This window comes from Pavona decussata, unplaced genomic scaffold (assembly GCF_977016875.1).
Source record: "Pavona decussata unplaced genomic scaffold, jaPavDecu1.1 SCAFFOLD_115, whole genome shotgun sequence".
Taxonomy (NCBI): Eukaryota; Metazoa; Cnidaria; class Anthozoa; order Scleractinia; family Agariciidae; genus Pavona; species Pavona decussata.
Window position 1 is genome coordinate 1,370,490 of NW_028145529.1, and position 25,026 is coordinate 1,395,515.

Here is a 25,026-nt window from a genome sequence, read left to right on the forward strand (position 1 = left end):
ATGAAGTTTTCTGCTGGACTGACTCCATGACGACACTGCACTGGATAAAGGGAGTTGATAGAGAGTAGAAGCAGTTTGTGCAGAACAGAGTCAAAGAAATTCGACAACTGATCCCATCTGAATCGTGGAACCACTGCCCAGGTTATGAATACCCAGCTGATTTGCTGTCCCGTGGAATCAGTGCAGAGGCCTTACAAGAGTCTGAAATTTGGGGGCATGGACCCCCTTGGCTGCTTGAAGGAAAGGATAAGTGGCCCAACCAAGCGGATGTCACTGAACTGTCACGTGACTACTATGATGAGATGCGTCCCAGCGACAAACCGAAGAGTAAGCTGATTCATTCTACTGGACTCGTAGTGGAAAGCAGAATCCCAAGTCTGTCCAGTGTACTGGACCCTAACAAATCTGGCGACTTCAAACGCCTAATCAGAGTAACTGCCTTTGTACTCCGATTTCTGCGTAACACAAGGTCAAAGGAGACTAAAAAAAAACTAGTCGGACCGCTCAGTAATGAAGAATGTGAATCTGTGGAAATCTTGTGGTTGAAGGAAATGCAGAAAGCTGTAGTCAGGTCCCCAAGATTCGAGAATTTGAAGCAACAACTTGGCTTGTACTCAGATGACAATGGATTACTCAGATGCAGGGGAAGATTGCAAAGCGCATCCATACCGTTTGATGCTAAACATCTTATTCTTTTGCCAGTTGACCATCATTTGACAGTGCTTATTATCGATGACTGCCATCAGCGAGTGCTACACAATGGTGCCAAGGAAACTTTAACGGAACTGAAATCTCGATTTTGGGTCCCAAGGGGAAGACAAACTGTTCAAAAGGTAATATCGAAATGTGTGAATTGCAAGACGACCGAAGGCAAGCATTATGCCGTCCCGCCAACTGCACCATTGCCTCAATTACCCTGCCTTTACAAATACTGGAATTGACTTTGCTGGACCGTTATTTGTGAGGACTGGCGAAAATGAAGAGCAGAGCAATATGCAGAAGGTCTACCTTGCACTGTTTACCTGTGGAAGCACCAGAGCCGTCCATCTTGAAGTGGTACCCAATCTCAGCACTGAAACATTCATCAGAAGCTTCAAACGTTTTATTTGTAGACGCGGTATTCCGAGGTTGGTTGTATCAGACAACGCTAAAACTTTCAAGACCGCCGCCACAGTATTGTCTTCAGTGTTTGAGCTTCCAGAAGTACAAAGGTATCTGTTGAATCTTAAGGTGTAGTGGAGGTTTAATTTGGAAAGAGCCCCTTGGTGGGGTGGTTTCTTTGAGCGCTTGATTCGTTCTGTGCAACGTTGTCTGAAGAAAATTCTCAAGAATGCCAAGTTGTCGTATGAAGAACTATTGACTGTTGTTACCGAGGTGGAATGCGAGTTGAATTCCCGCCCTCTGACTACGTGTCTTCAGAAGATATTGAGGAACCACTCACACCATCTCATTTCATGACAGGAAGAAGATTGCTTTCAATTCCTGAGGAAATTGCAGTCGACGAAGAAGAGACAAGTGAAGTTTCACTTCTCACAAGAAGACAGCATTATTTACTGTTACTGCTGTCCCATTTCTGGAACCGTTGGAAGCGAGAATACGTGGTAGAGTTGCGAGTACACCACAGGACTAAGAAGGGAACTTTCACCGGTCACTCAATTCAGCTAGGAGATATCGTTACTGTGATGGAAGAAGGAGGGTCTAACCGAGGAACGTGGAAGCTTGGAAAGGTTCAAGACGTTCATCCAGGGAACGATGGTCTTGTACGAGGAGCAACGGTGGAAGTTATCTCAAACAAAGGCAAACGTATCCGTCTTAGGAGACTCTTACAGAAGTTGTATCGTCTTGAAGTTACCACAACGGAAGTTGCAGATGCAAGTTCACCAACTTGCACCCATTCAGAACAAAGACTCAGAAGGAAGGCAGCTGTTGTTGGTGAAATGAAGAGACGTCAAGTCGATCAGTGTTTTGCTGAACTCGATGATTATGATGAACACTGACCGAGGGGGGAAGATGTTTGAATTCTATGAGACGTTGAGACTACCCCCTTGCGGAGAACTTTGCGCGCGCGTGATCACGTGACCCGCGCGCGATATTTCAAATTTTTATGGCGCGTACGATTTTGTTGACGCGTACAAGTTTTTGCTGTTTTTTGCTAGAGTTTGTGGTTTCTTTTCACACTTTGTTGTTTACCATTTTCCCGTTTATTTATTGGGATTAAGACGCAGTCTCCTTTAGATCCTCATATCAATTTTCGCTCCTGAAATAGATTCCACTTATAATTTTTCTGTCAACTTCTATTGGCAAGTAAGTCACAAATATGAAATTAGATCGGAGAAATTCTGCTTTATAAAAATTTTCTACCGCAAACTTTCTGCAACTCCTACTGTCTTCGAAACTCAGTGACGAGATCGTGAATTTTGCCAAAATTACAGCTATTCGTCCTGGACAAAATCGCTCACTTGAAAGCTTCAAATTCGCCAGCTATAAACTATGACCCTTTACCTTAATAATCAGATGAATTGTTATCATAATCGCTTATTAGTATAATAAAACCGAGGATACAAAGTTTATCCATTTTTGGCACTTATCGAAACATGCGATTTGACCCAAATTCAGAGGAAAAAATCACAAAAGTGGTTCGTACTCACAGGCTTTCCTGTATATTAAGGGAAAGTTCCATTCATCGGCTACTAAAATCTGTGAAAACATTTGGCCGTCATCCAGTAGTTGGTCCGCAAGTGAGGGCTGAACTTGTGCTACTCAGCTCACTCGGCCATATTTCCATCGGACACTTGGTAAACGAATGCCAGTAATAAAACACGAAATACGTTTTTCATCACCATATAGTTTCTCCAGGCACGAAGATCAAAGTTTCCCAACCAATTTCATCTGAATAGAATCGCTGGAGGAGTTTCATTAAAGCAGTCATACAGCAAGATATATCTGTTATCGGCGAAGGGAATTCGCAGTCCGCCATGTTTTCCTAAACCGCTGGCCAGTGTTTTTGTCGGCTCACGGACGGTATGTTTAAGTTTTGCCACAAGAACACTCGGCGATCATGTTTTCCAGTTTTTCGATCAGTATGTATTTTCTGTCTTTTGACTTGAAGGAAATTTCAAAATGATTGCAAATTGATTTCAACATTTCCATATTAAAGGAACCAAGCTTATTTTTGTGACGCAAGTCACAAAGATTATAAGCATCGTAGTAGATTGGATGCTGGACAGATAGTTTTTTGTAAACCTCGTCCACCTGCTGCAACCAATCTTCTTCGTGCACCACGTCTTCCAAGTCATCTATAGTTGCTTGACGGGAAGATGACGTGTTGGTTTGCTTTCTCTTTAGCACAGATAGTCTTGAAAAGTAGGACTGTACTTGGTTTCTTGACAGCCACTCATCTCTCGAGAACATTCGCTTCCGTCCGGGTATTTCTCATGACGATAGCAACTTGCTGAGGATCAGCTTTACATCCCAATTCTTCGCCAGCATTAAATCTTGCTTTCAAATAATCCTTCACTTGAGAAGAGTACCTTGTTTCACCTCCTCTTGGCTTTTGGAGTGCCCAACCTACTGGAAGCGAAGAACTGGCCATTGAGGAAACGTCTGATTCCGGCCTAGGGCGGTTTTCGGGAACAAGAGTGGAAAACCTTGCCACCCAGTCACGTCGTAACTGATCATAGACGGATTCTTGGCTTGTTTTATTTTCATGTTGACCACAATCAAGATGACGTTGCAGGGAGTCAAAAGTTCTAAAGCTGGAGTTGCAGCCTTCCTGTGGACATGGAAACAATGCTGAAGTCTGCGACCGGGTTAATCGTTTGCCCTTCAAATTAATTTCTCTTTACAGAAATATCAAAAAAAACTCTGATCGTCCTTGATTACCATCGACATGGGACCCTGAGGTGTACGTACTATGTCACTGTAATTTACAGTTTTACCCTGTCCCACAGAATAATCTTTACGGACACGGCGGATTCCCTGAGGCTCAAACTCAAAGTTGTGGTGGGCGCTGAAGTTGGGGATTTTTGTTACATCAATTGTCTTCTGCTTGTCGTTCACCTCACACACAGAAGCAGTTACACTTTGAACAGGTCTCTTAAGAAGTGCTTCTCTCATGTCATGCGCTGATTGAATATCATTCCCCTCGTCACAGTATCGTTGCACTGCTTGCTTCATGGGATAGATGATACGGTCACAAATGTCCTTTCCATGCTGTGGCTCTGAAAAGTCATACCTTTCTACAGCGACTCCCGTTCTTTTGCTAATTTCGTTAATACTTGCCATAAGCGCGTCGTTGTGGTAACACCCCGCCTCGTCGGATCTTATGTAGGCTTTACTGAGGGAAGGATTTTCTGTCTTGAGCGTGAGAAGGAGATTTTCTACGATAGAGCCAACAGCAAACCAGTCTTGAATACATGAATCAAACAAGTGGGAATACGTTACTACCACGGGTTCTTCTTGTCTTGTTTTGAAAACAACACTGCTTACATGCCAGCTCAATCCTCTTTTACCAAACCATTCGGACTGTTTCTCTCTATACTTTTGGCACTGAAATTTCATCACCCAGTCCATTGTTATCAGCACTGATGTTTCATCGAGTGATTACAAGACATCTTGTTTGGCTAGATCTTGATTTTCCGAACGTAAAATATGGGCTTTCCAATCAAATATATGCTTCTTTGCTTGCAAGAAGTCATACAAAATGTTTTCTTGCTGTTCTCGGCTGTAAAAGCAAATTGGTTGGCTTTTATTCTTAAAGGAAACTTCAATTTCTTCTAAGACTGATTTCAGGTTCTCGCACATGTCACACCGTAGACTGTGCGGGTGCTCACTTTCCTGTTTAAACGCTTCGTCGTTCGCATGGCATAGGGCAAACACCTACAATGATCTGCACATGGACTAAACTCTTCTTTGCAATGAACTTTATTGTCTGTTTTCAGATACCTCTTGGCTTGATTAAGCTTCTCCTTGATATTATCACCCCATTCCGGACTTGCGCCAGCCTTTTCGAGCTCCTCGACCACCCTCTCAAGTGTTTCAAAAGCTACCGTTCCATCCGCGGCTACGTTATCAAGACCTTTGCGAGCTTTCCTTTGAGACGCTTCGCGCACTTCAAGAATACGAGAAAGAGTTGCACGACTCAAAGAGTCAAAGTCCTCTTCTTGGCAAAGTTGCAAGTATTGAGCAACCATTGTGGACCTAGCGACTGTTTGGATGACGTTCGGCATTACAAGCTTTTCTCCGCTACCAAGCTTAAGTGTGCGTGTTCCGGAGGAAACGTCTTGATAGAAATACGGTCTGTTTATGAATTCCAAAAAATGGTTGACTTTGACTGTATCAAGTCTGACCCTGTGATAAAATGGCGTTTCCAGTGGGGCACCGGCACCTTTGTTATTAGCGTGAAGCTTAGCTTTATGCAATTCCCATTCTGTTGTCGGTTCGTACAATTTGTGCATTTCCATAAGCTTCTTGTCAGGAGACCTGTTTGCATAAATACTTAAAATCTGAGTCTTCGTGTCCTTAGAAGGTGCATCCCTATATGCTTCTAGGAGAGGCTGGAGCTCATTTTCGATATCAGGGCTGTCAGTCTTGCAAACAGCTTTGAACAACGTCTCTCCATCTTCCGGGGAAATGGCTGAACAGACTATCTTGCAGGCTTCTGTTGCCTTTCTTACAAAAATTGTTTGCTCCTCCTGACTCACTCTCTCCCGCTTTGTTTGCATCTGACACGTTAAAGGGCTGGTTCTTCCTTCACCTGAACATGTTTCGAATACGTCTAAGCTTTTGTTTATTCTAACTAAAGCTTGGTCAGTTTGCAGAGGAGTTAACATGCTGATGTCCTCTTGAGAGCTGTGATATCCTGTTGTACTTGGAGTCCAGTCTGTTTCGACCTTTTGCTGTGAGCGTTCAGTCAATGGTGTTGGAAGCATTGTACTCATCTGGTGAAGGGCTAGGGCTTTGGAGGTCCTATACGTTAAAAATGAACATCATCAATCAAATTGATTAATGAGTAAACCAAGACCTGAATTCACAGGCAACCTCCCTATGACATCATGTAAACCAAGGCTTGCAAAATATGTTACCTTGCGATGGGTTCTTTTTCACAGTCTAATGAATCGATGTCCAGTCGTACCTTGCTTTGTACAAGTTGTGCATGCCTTTTCCAACAGTTGGAGCAAATTGCTGTTGGTGGAAATGATCGATGTTTTCATTTGTTACAATTTTTCTTTTTCATTTTTCTTCATAAGCAGTTTCTGTATTCATAGATGAGTATAAGGAGACGTTAACTACACTCCCACCTTAACTGCTTTATTCTCAATTATCAGTTTATGTATAGAAAATATTAACGCCAAAATTAAAGCGATATTTGTGAAAAGCCTCTTAGCGCTTAGTTTTTTAAAGGGATAAATTGGAGCCACACAAATTACGGACAAAGAAACATGCCCTCGTTTTGGCGTTGGAAAGTATAGCATGATTTGCAATTGAATGCGTGACAACTGGAAAACAACACACATGTAAAAAGCGTGAGCAAATTACTTACACCATATATAGAGAGACAAGGGCGGTAAGGACATGTTAAGCAATCCACTCTTTCAATGGAAAATTGTTGTAATTGAATTTAATATTCATACTGTCACACAAAATCCTTTTACGAAAAAAAGGAAAACATCACCTTTGGATCTCGTGCCAGAATTTTCATACCCCTTAATTGAGTTAAATCGCCATAAATTAGATTAACCTAGTAAAATTATGCATCATTGTTAAGCTAGCAGCAGACTAAAAAAACAAAAGTAGTGCAACGTAGGAATACAATTTGTAATATTTAAACCCTCAGTTTTAAAAGCACTTTTTCAGTGCTCTCAAATCCGACTGTATTTCTCGTTTTCACAGAATAAATAAATAACCAAATTATGCAAATTAGCTGCACATGTACATGCGAAAAACTTGTTACGATATTCAACTTGCAAAGTGAAAAAGCCTATCCTTTCCCTTGTGTGGCTCCTCATGTACTACATTTTGTTCCCTCCGTTTCTTCGTTGTTTTTCCGAAATTTATAAACACTTTACTGACAAAAGAATCAGACCCCTTCCAAAATTTATCTCTTTAATCCATTGCGTGACGTGACATTCTCAAATATTGTTGGAATAAACACGACCAATTTTGTGCCAATTTCATTCAAAAATTTCGCCCTTTTTTCGCTTTACGTAGTAAAAGCCACATTTGGTTGAAATTTTGTAAAAACTGAAAAACAGGAAACTTTCGAAAACTGAAAAAGAAAATACTTACGCAACCCAACTTGTGCAGGTGTAATAGACATCTTCTGTCTTGTGCCATCTGCCAGTTCACGGGATTCTTACAGTGCAAGGAAATTTTCCGTCCTTCGTGATTAGGATACTGACATGTCTTCTGAGGTCGCCAATATTGCCCTAGATTGTGACGGTGCTTCGGACAGATTGTCAACTTCTCTATTTCGTCCAATGGAAGATTGAACTTCCCCGCCCTGGCTAGTATCAATTCGTAGTGGGACACTTTCACGCGCGACAGGTGGCAACTCTTTAAATGATTTGTTATATTGGCAATGCACTGAATAAGGGGAACCGATTCTTTTTTTCCTTGTGATTCTCCACATGTTATTTTCCCACTTCCAAAATTGAACATACAATCGGTCTAGTCGGTGCGCTCGCCATGGTTATTGTTTGTTTATGGAAGGTATGCTCCGCTGCGATGCATGTGGTCAGCGGCTTAGTAAAAATATCTTCCGATTTCTATAAAGAATGACAACTTGCTTTATATGTTGCGTCAAAATACGGGACAAATTGTGCTGCTTTACCGTCAATTAAGCAAATTGTAGCCATATTGGTTGTTTCTTGACCTACTAATGGAATTCTTAGGTCATACAAGAGAAGATATCTTGCCCTTGCTGCGGATTTTAGGACGCAAAATCTGCGAAGGAAAGATGGTTGTGCTAGCTGAGAAGCGCAAGTTCAGCCCTCACTTGCGGACTAACAACTGGATGACGGCCAAATTTTTTTTACAGATTTTAGCAGCCGATGGATGGAACTTTCCACTGACATGCAGGAAAGCCTGTGAGTACGAACCACTTTTGTGATTTTTTCCCCTGAATTCGGGTCAAATCGCATGTTGCGATAAGTGCCCAAAATGGATAAACTTTGTATCCTCGGTTTTATTATACTAATTAGCGATTATGATTACAATTCATCTGATTATTAAGATAAAGGGTCATAGTTTATTACTGGCGAATTTGAAGGTTTCAAGTGGGCGATTTTGTCCAGAGCGAATAGCTGTAATTTGGGCAAAATTCACGATCTCGTCACTGAGTTTCGAAGACAGTAGGGGGAGCGGAGAGTTTGTATCAGAAAAATTTTATAAAGCAGAATTTCTCCGATCTAATTTCATATTTGTGACTTACTTGCCAATAGAAGTTAACAGAAGAATTATAAGCGAAATCTATTTCAGGAGCAAAAATTGATATGAGGATCTAAAGGAGACTGCGTCTTAAATTTAGATTTTGAGACTACCATTCAAGGAGAACTTTTCCTTAAAAGTAGTTATAGTTATTTAGATTTCCCTTTTTAGGTGTGCTGACAATGCTAGATGCATGAACATTGTTAACATTTGTCACTTTGACCTTAGCCTTAGAGTCATGAAGGTTTGCTGCGATGCAATCTGGGCAAATCCAAGTTGTTTTGGCATTATTGGGTTTGCGCTTGTAATTCATGCATGACAACTGGAAAAACGTTTCATTTATACAAGGATTGTTGTGATATTCTATCAGCTTATCCCTTTGTGTAGCCTTCTGATTGCATACACAGATAGCTGTGTCTATGTCGAAAGCCTTTGTGCTTTTTGTGGTGGTGAACCTTTGCGGCACAAAGGGCACATCCATTTCTTTGGCACTCCTGTGAGTTTAGGACAGGACAAGTGGTAGGATGAAATAGGACATGCTGTATTAGAGCAATGAACAACAGCCTGTCCTGTTTCATTCTTGCAAAAACATACTGCCCCAGCATCAAACAGCTTTAGGGTGATATCCCGTTTCTGTGTGTAACAGCGCCCTAGAAGTTCACGCAACACACAAAATCTCCAACAATTGGTTAGGTTAGGAAGTACAGTGTCCCAGTCATCTTGGTTCGGGGTAACCCTTTGACACACAAACTCAATGTTTTCCTTTATGCTACAAACAAAAAAGTCATTGTACTTTTTCCCAGTTGTAAAGAGTTGTTGTTGGAGTTGATAATATTATTGATGGTCTTCCTTGATTGCCGTGTTTCTATTCAAAGAGGACCCTTGCTTAGCAAAGTATTTTTGAAAACCCAAGTCCTTAATTTTTAAGCAGTAAGTACACTTAATCTCACCACCCCCCTCACCACAACAGTCACAGTGGAAGAGGAAATCAGGCGTGGCATGCAGCCATGGATATTACCGATTTACAAACATTCCACACTCCTTGACATTGAAGTTGACATGTCTCTCCTTCATTGCTAATTCATATGCAGCAAGGGCTTATTTTTCATACTTGAAGCCAAGTTCTGTAGCAGCATTGCTAAAGCTGAAAATGTGGGGCTAGCATATTGTTTTAATAAGGGAATGAGATGGCTGTAAGAAAAAGGCATTGGAACTAGATTGTTTCGTAGTATCCTCTTCAATGATATTTGCTTGTTCAGGCGTTATTTCAATATTCACTTTAGCCCAGGCCTCAAGTAGTTCATTGTATTGCATGTTTAAATACTCCTCGTTATAGAGATCTGGGTACGGAGTACGAATAAATTAAGCTTAGTGCAACCGGCTTACTCTTTACGCGTTCAGCTTTCCGTAAAAGTAATTCAACTCTGCCTCAGTTGGAGCTTGAATGTCGTTTTTCCGTTTCACTGTGGTTTTCGAATTTTTTAAGACGAAACATGACGTATTATCATCGAGGTTTTCCACTGTTTTGTCAAGTTTTACTTTAGTTTAGTGGTAGACCTGAAGTCGATGTCTTGAACTTCAGCAAATGGTATGTCTTTGTTGTAAGTTGGCAGAATCCAAGTACATTCTTGATCGATGCAAGCTAGCTTTCCTCGTAAAATAACACGCTAGCAATGTGAGAGCAGCTTTCCCCTTGGCCAGCCATACAACCGCTGCAATGTGCGCATAAACTCCTTCCGTCATCTTCTGTGATGATCCACAGAGGAACAGTTGGGTCGTTCATCTTTTGAGAGTGGCGAGCCTTTTCTCAAAACAACCTGATTACCAGCAATTATGAGTCCGTGAACACTCTGTTCAAATCCAGCGAGCAACTGATTATATGCTTGAAGACTCTTGAAGGCCTTAACTTGTTCTTTAGTGTAATAGCTGGTCTCAAGGACTAGATATGAAACGAGGTCAATCGACTCGATGGGAGGAAGACATTCACCGTTGTAATTTTTGCCGGAAATTAAAAAGGAATCGATTCCAATGTACGCTATTTTCTGCATGTTCGTTTTCTTTAACAAGAGGATCACGAGTATTTGCATATTCAGACAATTGAGGAGCTTTATCGTCCTCCACAGACATGTTTTGTAATGTAAATTACAGGAGAGACGAGCCTTAAAGGGACACCAATATGTTGGCGGTAGTTTTCGCGGCAAAATTTTGAAAGCTTTGACGTCACGTGAAAACACTCTATTGGAGTGTGGGGATTCAAGAAACAAATTCCAAGAATAAAAAAGAAAAACGTAAGATGAAAAAGCAGAAGTGAATGTCCGTGGGGATTCACGGTTGGTGGGGATCGCTTACCCTCTTTCCTTTAATCGATGGTAGATGCTTTTGTATTTTTAGTAACGCCAAATATTGGCAGGTCTTAAGGTGAATTGTTTACAAAAAAGTTCTCGTAAAGAGGCAGACTTATTCGAGATGGCATTTTCATTGTAGGATGTCTGTTATCCTGAGGAATATGGTAATTTTATCAACGCGGTATGCAAAAAAAAACACCGTAAAGAACAAGGTATGACAACAACATCAAAACAATATCACAGTCTAAATCCTATGCCACATTCACACCAAGGCCTAAACACGTTTAATAGCTGTTTAGCTAAACACAGTTTAACATTGTTTCCTTCATAAAAGCCGCTTTCGGATTTTTGTCGACTACAGATTTAGCACAAATGAAAGCATAAGGTAAAGTTTACTTGAATCCTATGTCAAAGCCAATGGTTCAGCTTTTGTTACCAATTTTCATTTTTTTAAACCTGGTTTAATGTAACGTGTTTTATCGTTGTGAATGGGGATCTAGTCACGAAAACAATCAGTTTTTAGACGCAAAAGACTGACGTGACTATGATAAGTAAGTGCGTTTTTCAAAGGGATAATAAAGGTTCTGTGGTTTCACTTTAAACTGAAGATCCCATTCAAAGAGATGTTGTTTACACAGACTTCCCAGTCGAGTTATGAGCCCTCAGATCCGCTCTTAAATGGCTCCAACCACACTTGGTGAATCAAAAAAAAAAAAAAAAAAGAAAGAAAAGAACCAATACTATTCTATTAAAATTACTCCTTGTCTCTACAAACTGGAGAGAAAACAGTCAGGTCCACATTCCTTTACTGATTTAAGTTCGAGAGATCCATTTGTTTTACTAATTTCTTAAACTGACTCAGGGTGCTTGCACTTCTTGTACCCCGAGCTAGGCGGCGCCATAGTGTCGGTCCAAGATACTTAATGGAATGCTTTCCGTAGTTACAGTATTAAAGCGTGGTATGACGACAGAGGAAATTCCTAAAGGTGAACGTTCGTTTCTTACAAGAAACAGCAAGAGATTATTTGTGTCAAAAGCTATAAACTTGATCGGATTTGTTTGGTTGAAAAACTGAAATCATTCATGGCCGCGACCAAGTGCTTTCACCTCGCTACAGCTTCTTTCAACGAACGATAACCGAACAATAATAACAGTGCCCTTTTGATGGGAAGAAGGAGCAGGTCTAATTCAGTGGAAGGAATTACTCTGCAAGTTCCTTCTTTGGACCCACGGTTTGAAATTTTTATTGATCTGTAATCGTGTGATTTTCAAGCGGTAAAAAGCTTCACCCCGCATGTGAAACAAAATTATTCACTCCTAGGATTTGGTTTAATTTAGTTTGCCCATGAATTAAACTTTTATTTTCTCTTAATTTTTGTCTTTTTTGTACGCTAGAGAACAGGTGAATTGTTTGTTTGTTTTTGCTTGCGGGTGAGTGCTAATTTTAAACTCGGGGCCTTCTGTTTTACGAAGTGCCTGGATAGTTTTAAGAACATTTTGCCCTGTATGTTATAGTATTCGTTATTGTATTTTAAAAGTTGTCGCAAATTGCCCTCGTCGCTACGCGACTCGGGAAATTTGCGAAAACTTTGAAAATAACTCCTTAATTCTTCTCAGCCTCATGCGATTATATATACTAACATAGCAGACTCGTACCCAGTCGCTAACTACGTGTTTTCTCAACTGCCTTCTTTCCTTATCCACTACTTTTGCTCGTGACAGTAAACGAGTTTCTCCTCGAGACAAGACTTAACGTTGCCATCATGCGTCCCTTTGAAAAGTGCGCTATGAAAGCTGCAATCCTGCATCATGCATCAATTACAATTTTGTCACCTTCCCTCGACAGTAAGGTTGATTGTTTGGATCAACAATTATCCAATGTAATCGCACTAGCTATTGTTAGTAAAGTTGCCGCAAACAATCGGCCCGAGTCTATTCAAAAGGGTTCCCATCAACACTATCATATCCGAAGTCTACAAGCCGTTCAGTTTGCTGTTAGGTTGGCATAAGACGGAGTTTTTTTAATCCGCTTTATCAGCGCGCTGGCCGATTTATTTTAAATTCCCATTTCCAAACAAGTCTGATATAAGATGCCTTATTAAAAAAAGAAACCTCTGAATCTCACTTCCTTTTCTTCATTGTTCTTTCCTTTTATTTAATAAACAAAGGACTCGCGTTGCCCGGTTGTCAATAATAAGTTGTTACAGTTGACATCAAACACCTCCAATGTCTTAAAATAACAGTATTTATACCCTAGGCTTACGCACTTACAACTGCGAAAATAAAGGACACAACTTTCGTTTAATTATTTTAAAATTCCAACCGATCATGCTTAACTGTATAAGCCTCTCGCCAAGTATCATACGAACATCCGAGGACTGTATACGGACCGAAAAGTGCCTTAATTTACGATCTGTACAAACCGTACGGATCGTCAAAGCGTATAAGCCCCTCTCTCAGATAACACGTGGAAATATTTTAAGTGTCATTAATGAGATGCAATTTACGGACCGAAAAGTGCCTTTTACGATCTGTAGGGACCGTACGGATCGTCAAACTTTACAAGCCCCTCTCTCAGATAAGACGTAGAAATATTCTAAGTGTCCTTAATAAGATGCAATTTACAGCCGTATACGGCCCGAAAAGTGCCTTTACGATCTGTACAGACTTGAACGGATCGTCAAACTGTACAAGCCCCTCTCTCAGATAAGAAGCGACAATATTTTAAGCGGAATGGGCAATGAATGCTTGAGATACCATAGTCGATTAGCGGAGCTGATTGCTATCAAGAAAGGGGAGCAATATGCCAAAACCATGTCATGGATCAGGAGCCGAATTTCATTTGCACTATTAAGATCTGCACTCGTCTGTCTTAGAGGTTCTAGGACATTACGAAGAATTCAACGTGACATCAAGAACGCGGACATTGACATTGAAACTGCAGAAGGGGCCATTTGATAGATGCGTATTTTGTTTATTTTTTTTCTCTTTTCTTTTTATCAAGTGGAACTGATTTTAAAATGCCGAATTTCATTTTTTTTAAAACTTCATGACATTTGTTTTTTTTTTTCTTTACAAAAACATTGCTGCTTAAAAATATTACCTTTTTTTAATCGAAATGAAATGTGAATAGGTTTTTAATAGCTCTTTTTTTATACTTTTAACTTGTAAATAGCAATTTGTGTGGAATATTTTGATAAAGAATTTTAATTATTATTTTTTTAAATAAAATATAAAAATAATAATAATAATAATAATAATAATAATAATAATAATAATAATAATAATAATAATAATAGTGTGGTAGTGGAGTTGTACGAGCGGCTTATGCCCACTAAGGTGTACACAGTTCACCAAACAGGTGCAGAACAGGGCGACGTCACGTGTAGACTGTGTGGGAAATCTCCTGAGATGCTTGCGCATGTGCTAACGGGGTGGTCTGCTCTGGCTCAGTCTAAATACCTAGAAAGACACAACGCAGCACTGAAAGTCCTCTTCTTCGAGATGACGAGGGATGTGAGGCTGATTGATTCAGTCCCTCCCTGGTACTCGTGTGCAGTGCCCAAACCAGTCTATGAGTCATCTGAGGTATTAGCGTTTTGGGATGTTCCATTTTAAGCGGAACACACCATCGTCAAGGCTAACAGAAAACACGTTTCCCCTCGTCCCCCAACCCATTGAACCAAGTAACTTAATTTTACTTGGCAGTCTCGTATGAGTGAAATCATTTAAAACTCAACATTGAAAATTGGGTGAGGGAGGGAAGACCAAAAAAAAGTAGGAAATTGAAACCCTCGACACTTTTCACGATGGTTGTAGTTTGCTAGCATGGCCCATTGAAAGGCCTTTTTGCACATTAAACTACCAACTTCAAAAAAGGTACAAACTAGGGCTTTCCCAATATATAACCCTATGCAGACGAAATTTTAGTTTAAATCCCTGTTTATCGGTAATTGATTTCATATTCTGGTCGTCTTTGTGTCCTTGTACAGTGTTCCATGTTTAAATAAGACCTCTCATATTTTTTTTCAAGAAAAATGGTGAAGTCGTTTTGTTGTTAGCCGACATCATTTTGGGGAGCGGTCGTAAAGTCACGTGCAAAGTGTGTGAGATTTGATGGTGTAAAAGTAGACAACTTATGTCTAACAAACCTCCAAACCTGAAATGCGAGTTTTTCAACACCAAAAGTGCTAAAAATATTGAGAGAATGGATAAGGGAATAACCATCTCAGTTTTGTACGAGACTGAAGTAGGCGCGAAAAAAAAGCCTGAAATATAGCTTAAAGCCTAAAGAATGTTTTTTGTCAGGCTTCTTATCGTAACTACTTGAAATGCGTACATGTACATAGCTACTTTGGTCATCCACTTATTCATTCCTTTATCCGCAGTTCATGTATTTCATAAATATATTCCACTCTCATCAATATTGAGAGAGTAGACGGGGCAACTGGGATCGTTGCTAACAATTTTGACTAGTGGCGTTAAGCTGACCTAAGTAAACACTATTGCTGAGTGACTATCGGGTCGTAGTTTCTCGTAAAACTTTTATATTCATCAAACGATATCTAGCCTTCATCTGCAAGGTTGAAACAAAAATGACAAATATATGTTGTTAGTGACATTTCGAGTTGTGTTACATTATGTACATTCTGACAATTCTGACAATTATTTACGTGTTATGTCAAGCCAGATCGGCATATTTAAGAGCGCCCATAACAAAGGTGGTCACGTGGTAGATGCAAACAAACAGCTCGAGCGGATTCGAATCACAAAGTTTTCGGGCGGCAAGAAAGGATATCAGTCGTGGTGGGCAGCATTTTCCAGTTGTGTGGATGAAACAAGTCAGTTAGCTTAGTTTAAAATGTTGCGGCTGGAAAGTTGTTTAGAAGGAGAGGCGGCCGAAATGGTGAAAGGGCATGGTTACTCGGATCATGCGTACGAAGCGGCTAAGGCAAGGTTGAATCGAAAGTATGGGGGAACAAGGCGACAGGTTCAAGCCCATATCGGTGAGCTACGTAAGATGAGGCCAATAAACGCTGATAATCCAAAAGAGCTAGATAGATTTGCCGACGTACTGGAGAGGACTGTGGTTTCTTTAAAGGAAAATAAGAAGTTTGCTGACCTGGAAGGAGAAACATTGTATGCAATTGTGCTGGAAAAACTTCGTCAAGCTCTACTTAGCCAGTACTACCGATGGATTAAAGAAAAGGGAAGCAAGGATTCTCTTGAAGAGCGGCGTCACTGGGTTGCTGAGGAAGCTGAGTACCAGGTATAAGCATCAGAAATTAAGCATGGTTTGTCCAGTGTTGGAAGTGTACGAGGAAAGAGCTCAACTAAGTCTTATTTCGGGACCACAGAAGAGAAACGTGATCGTCCCTGTAAAGTGTGCAACCAAAAACACCCAATTTGGAAATGTGATATGTTCAAGAGAATGGAACATAGAAAGAAGTGGGAGACGGCGAAGAAACTCGGACTGTGTTACCGTTGCTTGGGGAAAGGGCACCTTGGTGACTCATGTACTTGGAGCAGAGAGTGTGGAATTGACGGATGCAAAGACAGACACCATCGGTTACTTCATGAGGAGAAAGTAGTTCCTGGGTCCATGAAGGGGAAGGTTGACACACCCATGACAGAGGAAAACAAGTCCAGTACATATGAAACAGTACAAGAACATGCACAGAGGAGTATTGCCTTGCGTACTGTTCCAGTCATTCTGAAACATGGGTAGAGACGCTTGCAAGTTAATTGTTTTTGGACGAAGGCAGTGATACGTCGTATGTTGATGAGGATGTGGTAGAGGAACTGGGGTTCGATGGTAGGAAGGAGAAAATAACTATCAATGTTGCTAATGGACAGAAGGTCAATTTAATGTCACCAACCATGGAGATTGGCTTGGAGAGTCTGGACGGCCGGGTGGACACAGTCATTGTGGCGAAAACATCTGATAACATCTGTGGTGGGATAAAACGCACCAACTGGCTGCAAATCAAAGATCAGTGGAAACATTTGAGGGACATTCCTTTTCCTAAACTTGGAAAAAGGAGTAAAATCGATGTTCTTATTGGTTCAGACTATTACAACCTGCTATTTCCTATGAAAGAGGTTCGTGGAGGCGATCCGACGATGTACCTAGTGCCAGACTGTGTCCATTGGGGTGGACAGCAATTGGTACCATTGGTACGTCTGAGGGATGTGGAGCAAGTAACACTGGTTACCTGAACACCTATCGCATACAGCAGTCAGAGCGTAGTGATGGAGATCTGAACTATCTGTTGAAACAACTTTGGAACCTTGGGGCTATTGGGATTAAACTACAGGTGGAGCAACCACTTTCCCCCGAAGACAAACTAGCCTTTGATAAAGTGAACGAATCAATCAGGTTTGGTGGTGAGAGATATGAAGTTGCTGTGCCTTGGAAACATGAAAGACCAGAATTGCCGTCAAACAGACAGATGGCAGAGACACGTCTTCACACAGTTGAGAAGAAGTTAATGCAAGATGAGAAGCTGGCACAGGCTTACCAATCAGTGGTTGATGACTACTGAAGTAAAGGATATATCAGAGAAGTCCCAGAGGATGAGCCGAAGCCACCATCAGAATGGTTTCTTCCATACTTCCCTGTTGTAGGCCAGAGAAGGCCACAACCAAAGTTCGGGTTGTTTTCGACGGCTCAGCTCAGCAAGATTGAAAGAGTTTGAACAGTCAATCACTACCAGGTCCTAAGTTGCAAAGTGACATTGTGGATGTTTTGATTAAGTTTAGAAAGGAGCCAGTTGCTTTGGCTGGTGATGTGAGCCAAATGTATCACCAGATACTTCTCAGACCAGAGGACAGGCCCCTGCATAGATTCTTGTACAGGAACTTGGGCAATGGGGATGCACCAAAGGTTTACGAGTTTACGAGGTTTATTTTTTGAGGGTGTTACTGCCCTTTTAGTGTTCAGTTTGCTTGGCAACATCACGCCAGACTTCACAAGGAGACTTACCCATTGGGAGCTAATGTAGTTTTAGAACACTGTTACATGGATGACCTGATGCCATCCGCAACTACGGTGGATGATGCGAAGGAAATAAGAAAGCAGATTACCGAACTAGGGGACTTGGCTGGTTTTAATGTCCGCAAATGGATGTCGAATGAACTGAAAGTAATTGCTGACGTTGCGGAAGAAGGTAGGGCTTCTGAGATAGACTTGGAGAAGAAAGAATTGCCAACAACCAAGACTCTGGGTGTCCCGTGGGCCGCCACAGAGGACGAATTTTCCTTTAGACACTCGTCACAGTTAGATGGATTTGAATTCACCAAGAGGAATGTTTGAGGCGAACAGCAGCAGTTTACGACCCATTGGGCTTCTTATCACCTTATGTTATCAGGTCCAAGGTGTTGATACAAAAAGCATGGCTGGAGGCACGGGATTGGGATGAACTGTTGCCCACACCTCATCAGCAAGAATGGACAAAGTGGTTCCGAGAATTGGAAGACCTTGAACTTGTGAAAATCCCAAGGTGTTTTGAAAGACCCAAGTCTTAAGGTGAAAGAACTGAGCATTCATACATTCAGTGACGCGTCGGAGAAAGCATTCACCGCTGTAGTTTACGCACGTCATATGTCTGAGGAAGGCAACATTACAGCTTGAATGATTATGTCGAAGTCTCGGCTGGCACCATTAAAAGCAGTGAGCATCCCCAGATTAGAACTTTTGGGTGCACTCACCGGATTACGATTAACAAGACAAGTTTGCTCTGCACTCAAGATACCAACAAATGGAGTGACCTATTGGGTGGACAGTGCGAATGTGGGGTACTGGATCCAAGGTCAGAGTAGAGAGTGTAAGCGGTTTCATAGCACATCGTGTTGGAGAAATTCATGAGTTCTCTGCTCCTAATCAGTGACGCTATGTTCCTACAGATGTAAACCCCGCCGATCTTGGGATAAGAGGCCTGACAGTAGAAGAGTTAGCAAGCGTAGACTTATGGTGGAATAGGCCCAAATTTCTGAAGAAGCCAAAACAAGACTGGCCAGAGTGCAAGTTTAACAAGCCAGTGTCAACAGAGAACCTTGAACTTAAAGGAACAAAAGAAACAGGGACAAAGGATGCTATCAGTTACCAAATAATTGAAGAAGGTGAAGAAACGGCTAGTGTCGAAGAGGTGTGGCGATTGGACCCCTCAAGATACTCGAAATGGTATCGAGTCAAAACAAAAGAAGAACTGGAAGTTAGATTGTCTTTAGTTCGTGTGACAGCGTGGGTGCGCCGATTTACAGACAATTGTAGGAAACCAGCTGAACAAAGAGAGAAGGGTGAACTGAAGCCATTGGAGCTTCAAAACGCTGAGGAACTTATCATTCGGGAGGTTCAGTCTAAAGTGTATGTAGCAGAGATAGAGCCATTGAGAAGTAACAAGGAAATCCTAAGAGGAAGTGCGTTGGCACCGTTTAATCCAGTATTAGTTAATGGCATTTTGAGGTCCAACACCAGACTACGACATGCAGACGATCTCTCATATCATGTGAAGTGTCCAATCATACTGCCTAAGAGGAATCATGTCACAGGACTGATTGTTAAGTACTACCATGAATCAGATGGGGCTTAACTATACGATTAATCATGTACGAGAGAAATACTTGGTGGTCCATGTTCGTGAACAAGTGAAAAGAGTCACGAGAGAATGTTTTGAGTGTGTGAGACGATTTCGAACAAAGCCAGCTCACCAGCAAATGACTCCGTTACCGAAGATTAGACTGCAGCAATCCTCCAGACCTTTCGAGAGCTGTGCAGTAGACTTTGGAGGACCTTTCTTAACTAAGCAAGGACGTGGAAGAGTTCGAGCTAAGCGCTATTTGTTTGTTTCTCTGTTTGAAGACCTATTGTTGCCACTTGGAGATGGCGTCGTCTTTGGACACTGATGCATTTCTTAACGCTTTTGTCAGAATGACTGTGCGGAAAGGATGGCCGCAGCAAATGTTAAGTGACAATGGAACGAACTTTGTAAGCGCATCGAAGGAACTGCAAGACCTAGTCTCTGCTATAGACCAAGACAAGATACAACGGATGACCTCCAATAAAGGAGTGAGTTGGAAATCGAACCCACCTGCAGCGCCACATTTTGGTGGAGTCTTTGAATCTATGATTAAGTCAGCAAAGCGAGCTATTTTTGCTGTACTCGGTGATGCAGAAGTTAATGATGAGGAGTTGGAGACAATCTTTACTGGGGTAGAAAGTCTCCTGAATTCGAGACCTTTAACAACTGTGAGTGACGACCCTAACGACGACCGCGTCTTGACTCCAAATCACTTTCTGATCGGACACATTGGTGGTGATTTTGTACCGGAGAGCGTCGACACCGAGCCATTCAATCCCAGAAAGCGCTGGAGAAGACTACAAGAGTTCACAAGACATGTGTGGAACTGATGGATGAAAGAATACTTACCGCAGATTGGATCCCCATTTCCCTTAAAGGGAAAGGGACCAAATGATGATGATGATGGATCAAGACAGAAATGGTACTTCCGTAACGACAGTTTGCGGGTTGGAGATGTTGTCGTTGCTATTGATCCCGGTACAGTGAGGCGACAGTGGAATGTTGGGCGCATCCAGCAGACGTACCCTGGCCCTGACGGCCTAGTGCGAGTGGTGGGCGCACGGGTTAATGGCAAGACCCTTAGGCGACCAATAACTAGAATCTCTCCGCTGGAGATTCGGAACACCGAACTGTAATCAGATTAATGTGTAACAAAACACTTTGGAGAACCATGAACTAGAGCTAAGGATTTTCAGTTAAAATGTATTCGAATTTCAGCTTCCCTGTAATTCGGGAGGGGAAGAAATGTTAGCGACATTTCGAGTTGTGTTACATTATGTACATTCTGACAATTATCACGTGTTATGTCATTCGCCGTGGTTGAACTGGAGCACTCTGTCATGGAACTTGACTCGAGACGCCTCGAGATTTGTCGAGATAGTTTTGTATTGTAAAAGGTTTACAGTCGTGGAATAGAATCTACACATGTAAAACGCAAAAACATTTTTTCCTGTGAAGAGTTCAATCCATCAAGGGTATTTCCCAATCGCGCAAGAGCACTATCTCGTCACGTGACAATTTTAAACCAATCAGACTCGGAGAAAATTAACTGGTGAGCTATAAAAGGAGATGACGATAAGTAGCAGCATAAAAAGTGGAGCCCCGTTGTTGCCATGTAGAACTCGACAGTGGTGAAAGTTCGATCTCGAATTTTTAGCGTGCATGGGGGTATATAACGAGAACTGTTTCTTTTCCCCTAGCCTAAAAAGAAGCCTAACACATCGGGTTTTGGTTCACCACTCGCCGCAATGCTCCTTGTTGGTGTTTGAAAATCGCCTTTTTATAGCACATATGCTGTGATTACCAAAGAAAAAGGGAATATATATATATTTATAAAATAGCCAGGGTCAAGCGAGCACTGTGATTGGTCAAACTGAGTTCTGTGTAACTCCACAATGCACGAAGCATACGTATGGTGCGTGCATTATAATTGTACATATGCACGGAGCACACGTCAGATTTTTTGCTTGTGAAAATTCTGAGAAATTCAGAGACAGAATGCGCTGTCACTCCAGCGATTCGCAAAGAACAGTCTCTTGTACTGATGTTTCCAGACTTTTAATTAACTTGAACTTGTCTCTCAACACCTTAAAACTGAAACTTGACTTGTAGTTAACTTCTTGAACTTACTTACGACGTGACGAAAAGCTAAAACAGTTTGACTTTTTACTTGATTGCGCGCGCTGTCGCGTGCCCTGTCGTGATCGTGTCGTGATCGGCAAGAGCGCGCGCTATTAAATTACGCGTTATCTCGCGTAAGGAGAAACTTGATGTTGATTCATTAAAATTCGCACTTGTCTGAGGAGTTGCGATTGTTTATATTTTATAAAAGAAATAAAAAAACTTGTTCCTCGTGCATTGTTGAGTTATATAAGCACTTGGGAATTTTTAAGAACACTCGAGAAGTGCAGAGAGGCACGAGCCGTAGGCGAGTGCCTCTCTGCACTTCTCGAGTGTTCTTAAAAATTCGCAAGTGCTTATATAACTCAACAATGCACTCGGCGCGTTTTTTATTTCTTTAATATAGTATTTGAAATTTGAAGTCCTTGTTTGCAAGATTTCTGAAGATTACAACCCGTACTGTGACACAGGGACTTTGTAATGTTTTAGGGGGGGGGGGGGGGTGAAACGTTAGTTAGCAAGTATACAGAGAAGTTGTCACAAACGTTAATATTTAATTACTTGCTGTCAATCTTCGCCAATAACTATTGCTACATGTACGGCCACCTAGTTGCATTGAACTCAGCTAATGGTGTCCACCATTTGTCGCGTCTTGCTTTGCCAAGCATGTAAAGTAAAACGCCGGTAATAGCCGTGACCTAGTAACTGTTCTTACCATATGAATTATAGCCACTTTCAGAGTTAAGTGCATAGCAGAGATTATCGACTATCTTACGACATGCTAGATAAACAGCTGAAAGACCGTTTAACTATCAAGCCGGAAAATTTTAAACCCAATTGGCAAAAGAAACGACAAATTAACTACAACTACTGACCTAAAATGGCTGATAAATGTGTTAACCTGTTAAATTTGCACGGCTCTCTTCAAAATATTTGACTGCTTTTGATCGGCTCTATTCCGTAACTTCCGGTAGAATTCGACTGTTTTGTTTGCAAGGCACTCAATTTCAAAACCGTCAGTTTATTGACCTAGGATTGACTTCTTGACATTTTCCCACGTCAGTCCACCACAGTCGAGTTCAACTGTATAAAAAAATCAGTTGTGTTTACATTTAAAACTTAGGCCTGGTTACATGGCATGTCGAAAGATGGCACGTGCACGTAACGTTGAAAATGGCTGTAAAAGAATCAACGACACCACCGTTCGGCTGAAGTAAAAGTTGCTAGTGTAACCGCAATACATGCGAAATGCCCGGTCCGGCCAAACTAGACTAGACAAATGGTAAATGCCCTGTACATGTAAATAAATCTGAATTAACCTAACTACAACTTAACTTTAGAGCATTATATTTTTAATTAATCTACTGAGTACTTAGTTTGCAGAGGTCAGCCTTGTGAAATTTCTCAGTCTTGTAATATTTCCAGCAAACTCCAGTTCAGAGAGTTTTTTTCTGTGATGTACTAGCTTGCAGAATCAACACATGTCTTGAATCTCGCGTCTCAATGTTTGTGTAAAGCTGACCAGGAATATAACACTTGCCTCCAAGCTTTCACAGTTTCTGGTTTTTCCCAGAACACAGTTCCAGGTTTTTTGTAAAGAACACGCACCTTTATTCATCATCCAATACATCTGTGAATCTTGACTTTCCAGATTTAAACTGATATCAGATTGTCCTTTGATGTCATCTTTTTTCTGTTTTGTTTTCTCCATTTTTGTTTTATACGCGACGACTAACTTGGAAGGCGACCGTACTCTTTGATTGTCGTAGCATTTAGTGTTTTAAGGATTATTTGCGGTGTTCACGAATTCAAATGCTTAATTTCGCTAAAAATAAAGGAACAGTGTCGTGGTATACTCAATTTTTGTTTTCAAAAGTCGATGTTGACAGTTGCTGTTGTTATAATAATAATTATCAGGTGAGGATGCTGTAATTTCACGTAGCTTACGTCCTTTGTACTCGGGGCTTCTTCCATTTCTGAACTTCTGGGACAAATTTGGACTTTTAGTCAATTTATTTTAATGTTTGTGAGTAACACCCGAGACACTGTTCCGTTGTTACAAGATGTATATAGATCTCTACAAGATATATAAATTATATAGGAAATTCTTTTGACTACAACAGCTAGCTTTGAACGAATAAAAATCTAACGATATTCTCTTGAGGTGATTTTGAGATATGGAAATCGGTAAAGTTAAATGATATGTATTTTCGATGGTTAGTTGTAATCCCACGTGATTTCTCATTTTGAAACATGCGTGATGAGTGCACAATATTTTAAAGGCTTCAAAACGAACCTTTTGAATCCAAATGAACACAAAACGCTCAAATACACTGATATGATACTTTGTGCTCCAGGATCTCACGTTGTAGAGAGTCACGCGCCAGACTTCACTTTACGTGTAAATAAACCAACTAAGCAACAATGTATCCGACAAAAAGTGAGGAAGGCTTTCCTCATAGAGAGGGGTAAATATTTATCACAGGCGGTTTCAACCGACGCAATAAACATTAACCTTCGGTATACAGTCCATGAATACTATCTGATAAGCTTTTGTAAATACTTTATAAACACTTAGCTAGTATATGCTAGTTAACCATTCACAACCTATATTCACGTTCAAAATTACAGCCATTATTTCGTCTTATTGTAGCCCTGGCCCAAAAAAACTAGATGTAGTAGTTGAAACATTGGCTGATTAAAAATCCCTTTAGCTAATAGGGTCAGTCCTTCAAATCAGTTTGGCCTATAAACGCTTTCTAAGTATTGCCTAGCCTGATTCTCAGACGGTCCAGGTCGCTTTTGGCCGCACACTCTCTTCCTTCGCTTCCTTGGATTGTCGTAGCATTTACTGTTTAAAGGATTATTTGCAGTGTAAACGAATTCTAATGCTTTATTTCGCTAAAAAATAAAGGAGCTGTGTCGTCGTATACTCAATTTTTTGTTTTCAAAATATCTCTTGACAGTTGCTGCTGTAGGGGACGAGGGGAGGGAGTTTGTGGCCGCGAGCGACCTGGACCGTCTGAAAATCAGGGTAGGTATTGACGGGCACGTTTTTTTTTAAAAAACCATTTACTTAATCTCAGCTAACGAAGAAAACTTGGCTCCTTAAGCCTTGATACGATCTACGGTAGGACATTACTAGATCTCATTATAAAAAAAAAAAAGGAAAATTAGAGACAAAAATTTCTAAATTTTAAATCTGTTTAACCTTTTTAAGGGCTGAGAGATACCGGAAAAAATCTGTATAATCATTACAAACAAGAAGCTCCACGATAAAAGGGGACGGCTTAGTTTACAAATGAAATTTGGTTTTCCTTTTGATGTTTTGAGTTATGTTCTCTAGGAAAATAAGGATTAAAAAAAGCAAAAAAATTAGATTATATAATACTTGCTTAAAAGGAAATACTTCCTGTCGAGGATGTGAAAATAATTCAGAGTTATGGTTTGTTTACTACTCGTTGATGGGTCATGTCTTGATCAAGTTGATGCTACACGCCCTGCAGAAAAGAGAAAACCCTGTGAGGTAATCTATTACGAAACGAATTTTAAAC

The 25,026-nt window shown here is 40.9% G+C and overlaps 5 protein-coding genes and 1 pseudogene across 5 annotated transcripts in view; 4 read left to right on the top strand and 2 right to left on the bottom strand.

Moving 5' to 3' along the window:
- The window catches only part of LOC146469953 (uncharacterized), a 42,357-nt gene extending 17,697 nt beyond the window's left edge, over positions 1-24,660 (top strand). The window contains exon 2 of the mRNA XM_085122785.1: positions 24,511-24,660. The gene's annotated coding sequence lies outside the window, so the exon portion shown is untranslated. The remainder of the gene's footprint in view (positions 1-24,510) is intronic.
- On the top strand, positions 1,380-1,997 carry LOC146469957 (uncharacterized). Its single transcript, XM_085122680.1, has one exon. It carries the CDS (start codon positions 1,380-1,382, stop codon positions 1,995-1,997), a length of 618 nt encoding a protein of 205 aa, XP_084978806.1.
- Positions 4,726-7,286, bottom strand: LOC146469958 (uncharacterized). The gene is made up of 2 exons (XM_085122770.1): positions 6,084-7,286; positions 4,726-5,967 (listed from the first exon to the last, which is right to left on the bottom strand). The coding sequence occupies exon 2, from the start codon at positions 5,937-5,939 to the stop codon at positions 4,788-4,790; it is 1,152 nt and encodes a 383-aa protein (XP_084978896.1). The 5' UTR covers positions 5,940-5,967; positions 6,084-7,286; the 3' UTR covers positions 4,726-4,787.
- Positions 8,561-12,073, bottom strand: LOC146469959 (uncharacterized; annotated as a pseudogene).
- Positions 18,412-19,363, top strand: LOC146469960 (uncharacterized). Its single transcript, XM_085122681.1, has 2 exons — positions 18,412-18,583; positions 18,678-19,363. Exons 1-2 carry the CDS (start codon positions 18,412-18,414, stop codon positions 19,361-19,363), a joined length of 858 nt encoding a protein of 285 aa, XP_084978807.1.
- Positions 19,654-20,181, top strand: LOC146469961 (uncharacterized). The gene has a single exon (XM_085122682.1). It carries the CDS (start codon positions 19,654-19,656, stop codon positions 20,179-20,181), a length of 528 nt encoding a protein of 175 aa, XP_084978808.1.
- Positions 24,661-25,026: the final 366 nt, after the last annotated feature.